Source organism: Merops nubicus, unplaced genomic scaffold, assembly GCF_000691845.1.
Source record: "Merops nubicus isolate BGI_N331 unplaced genomic scaffold, ASM69184v1 scaffold17881, whole genome shotgun sequence".
NCBI classification, from domain to species: domain Eukaryota; kingdom Metazoa; phylum Chordata; class Aves; order Coraciiformes; family Meropidae; genus Merops; species Merops nubicus.
The window spans coordinates 17,832-21,096 of NW_008589292.1; the positions used below are offsets into that span (position 1 = coordinate 17,832).

At 33.8% G+C, this 3,265-nt stretch overlaps 1 protein-coding gene across 1 annotated transcript in view; it reads left to right on the forward strand.

Annotated features, from left to right (window-relative positions):
- LOC103781843 (sodium channel protein type 1 subunit alpha-like) overlaps nt 1-3,265 on the forward strand; it is a gene marked incomplete at its 3' end in the record, with an annotated part of 20,369 nt that overhangs the window by 15,379 nt on the left and 1,725 nt on the right. Inside the window, exons 12-14 of the mRNA XM_008949566.1 lie at nt 1-39; nt 919-1,157; nt 2,854-3,027. The exon at nt 1-39 is cut by the window's left edge and continues 7 nt beyond it. Coding sequence (XP_008947814.1) covers nt 1-39; nt 919-1,157; nt 2,854-3,027 — 452 coding nt within the window. The remainder of the gene's footprint in view (nt 40-918; nt 1,158-2,853; nt 3,028-3,265) is intronic.

Consider the following 3,265-nt stretch of genomic DNA (forward strand, 5'->3'; position numbering starts at 1 on the left):
CCATGAGTATAGCTGGCATTATCACAAATACAATGGAAGGTGTGTTACAACTGCAGTTGTATGAAATTTCTTTACATAGACTTAGACTTGCTTGGAGATATTATTTCACAGTGCAAATACTGAAGGCAAAAAAAAAAAATATGTAGCCATTGCAAATACATAAACGGAATAATAGAACAAAATTGCATGTACATAATGAAACAAGAAATAAAGGAATCTGATAAGCAGGCTAAACTAAGAAACGTATTCTCATTAAAATAGATAATGTGTATATGTTTTATGCCAGTTATCACAGAAACACAAAATAGTAGGGGTTGAAAGGGACCTCTGGGGGTCGTCTTGTCCAACTCCCCTGCTAAAGCAGGTCCGCTTAGACCAGGTTGCCCAGGAATAAATCCACATGGGTTTTGAAAGTTCCCCAAAGAAGGAGACATCACAACCTCTCTGGGCAGTCTGTTCCAGTGCTCTATCACCCTCAAAGTAAGGAGGTTTCTCCTTAAATTTGGGTGGGACTTCCTGTGTTCTAGTTTGTGCCCATTGCCCCTTGGCCTATCACTGGGCACCACTGAAATGAGACTGGCCCCTCCATCCTCTTGACAACTGCTCCTTAGATATTTATAAATGGTCATGTTTTTTTATAATTGTTCATGTTTAACAATACAGCTATTAATATTAAAAACAGACAACTTTTTCAATTATTAGCTAAAAACTCTTGAGGTGTTTCTTCTAGATTTTTAAAACCTTTTCAGTCAGTAACAATAAGTTAAGTTTCTGGAAATCTGAGGAGGTTCCTCCAAACATCCTTAATGGTTCCAGGGATAAAGAATAAAACCGGAAAAATCAGATAAACAAAAATTCATCTTGACTTTCTCCAAAACTTGATCACTATACTTTTTTTTTTTCTTTTCTTTTCCTCAGAACTTGAAGAATCCAGACAAAAATGTCCACCTTGCTGGTATAAGCTTGCCCACACTTACTTAATTTGGAATTGTTGTGAGCCCTGGTTAAAAATAAAGAATGTAGTTGAATTTATTGTAATGGATCCACTTGTTGATCTGGCTGTCACTATTTGCATAATTTTAAACACACTGTTCATGGCCATGGAACATTATCCAATGACTGACAATTTCAGTAATGTGCTTAAAATAGGAAATCAGGTAAGTCCATCAAACTATATAGCTTGATACTGTTGGAACCTGGTTTCTCTCTGAAATAAAATTACTTCTGTTATTTTTCTTATCATCCTATAAAATGAATATTAATGGTTTAATTGTACTAAAAGTAGTCTAAAAATACAATCTGAGATATTTTGTATATATAAGAGGTTGATTTCTGTATTAAAGTTTATTCAAACAGAGTTTTCAACAAGAAGAGTTTGAATGATGTGAAACTAAAAGAAATCTGACTTGGTTTTCTTTAGTATCACACACAAAAAAGTAGGAGCCAAATTAGAACCTTTCTGCTGTAAGTATCATTGATAGCACAAAAAGAACTGGCTGTCATTTTGGATTGTTATTTTTCACTGGGTTTTTTTTTTCATTATTTTTGTATTTCCACGAATAATGTTGCTTTGATTGGTTCATAACAATTTGGAAGGCAAAGAATGTGTGCTGTATTCCTGAGTGTGTGTTGATACGATTGGGTTTTGTACCTTAGTGGACACAGTCTGTAAGCTGACTTTGGATTGTTTTATTGATTTGGTTTATAATGGCAATAATACAGATAATGTTATCTGCTATACTTCTTAACCTGTGCTTACTGTAAGTGGTAATTCTGGTGGCTATAATGTAGCAAAATAATAAAATAATTTGGTTATTAAAATATGTTACGTTTTAGTACACCTTGGGAACATATCCAGTATTAAGTCCAGAGTTGTTAATGTATCAACATTTAAATTATATGTTGATATTTGTAACCAATTCAGATGCAGTTCGATGTTTGCACCTTAACCTGGAGTCAGAGATCTTTATCTGTGGAAGATAATCATGTCATGTTACTTTTTAAAATAGATTCAGGATGTAGAAAGGGATGATGAGTAGGTGAGGATCAATAACTGTTGCAGAAGGTTGTCTTGTGATCATGACTTTGTGTCTTACCCAGGAAAAAAAAAAAAAAAAAACAACATTTTTTCCTTTTATATGTAATGAAGTACCTTAAAATGAATCTGATTTTTGACCTGTTTAAGTGTTCCTTTGTGCTGATAAGAATGTGTTTACTCCCAGTTAGCTAAAATGCCACTGTAATACAGGTCTAGTTTCAGCAATTGATATTTTGCTTTTTGAACTGTGTAGCGCTGTACAATGAATTTATTTCAGAGGCATTGATTGCCTTCTGCTTCAGAGGCAGAAAGGAGCTTGACTTCAAACATGAGCGTCAGCATAATTGGCCATTTTTTGGCAGCTATGAAGAGAAGATATGCTTATTGTATCTATGTGTTCTTACAAAGGCTTCATTTAGTACCATGTCACTCTCCAATTTATGACCAATTCATATTTTTCCACATACCTTTGTTAAACAGCATCCATTTTGGCAAAAGCAACTGTTACTACCTTTTTGAGGAAAGTTAATTAAATTAGGTGGATGGCAGATATAAGGAGCAAACATGAGGCCTGTTAGGAATAGTTTAATCTTCATTAGTTACTACATGCACCTGAGGTTTAATGAAATTACAAGATTTACACTACAGCTAATTTTGATGTTGCCACTTACATTCTCTGTGAGGGTCAGCTTGCCGCAATTTCCCCTGCTGACATCCTGCTGTAAGAGGGTTTTTACTTCTTAAGTTGTTCTTTATCTACTGGTTCAACTTACTCGTACTCATATATGAAGTAACAATAAATGTTGTTCCTTCAGGTTTTTACTGGAATTTTTGCAGCAGAAATGGTTCTCAAGATAATTGCCATGCATCCGTTTTATTATTTCCAAGTTGGCTGGAATATATTCGATAGTTTTATAGTTCTTCTTAGTTTGGTGGAGCTTTTTCTGTCAAATGTGGATGGATTATCCGTTCTCCGATCATTCAGATTGGTAAATAAATCAGTGTTAATAATATATCTGCATTAGATATGCATCATATATTAACTGCACTTATGTAAAAAAAAATATTTTTCATTTATTTATTATTATTTACATAAGACACTTTTTTTTGTATTCTTATGGGGATTTTTTTGCTAAGTGCCACAGGATATCTGTGCAAGCATGTTTGATAAAATTATTTGTTATCACTGAATAGTGTGTCCCATTTTATGGTTCAGAAGCAGCTATA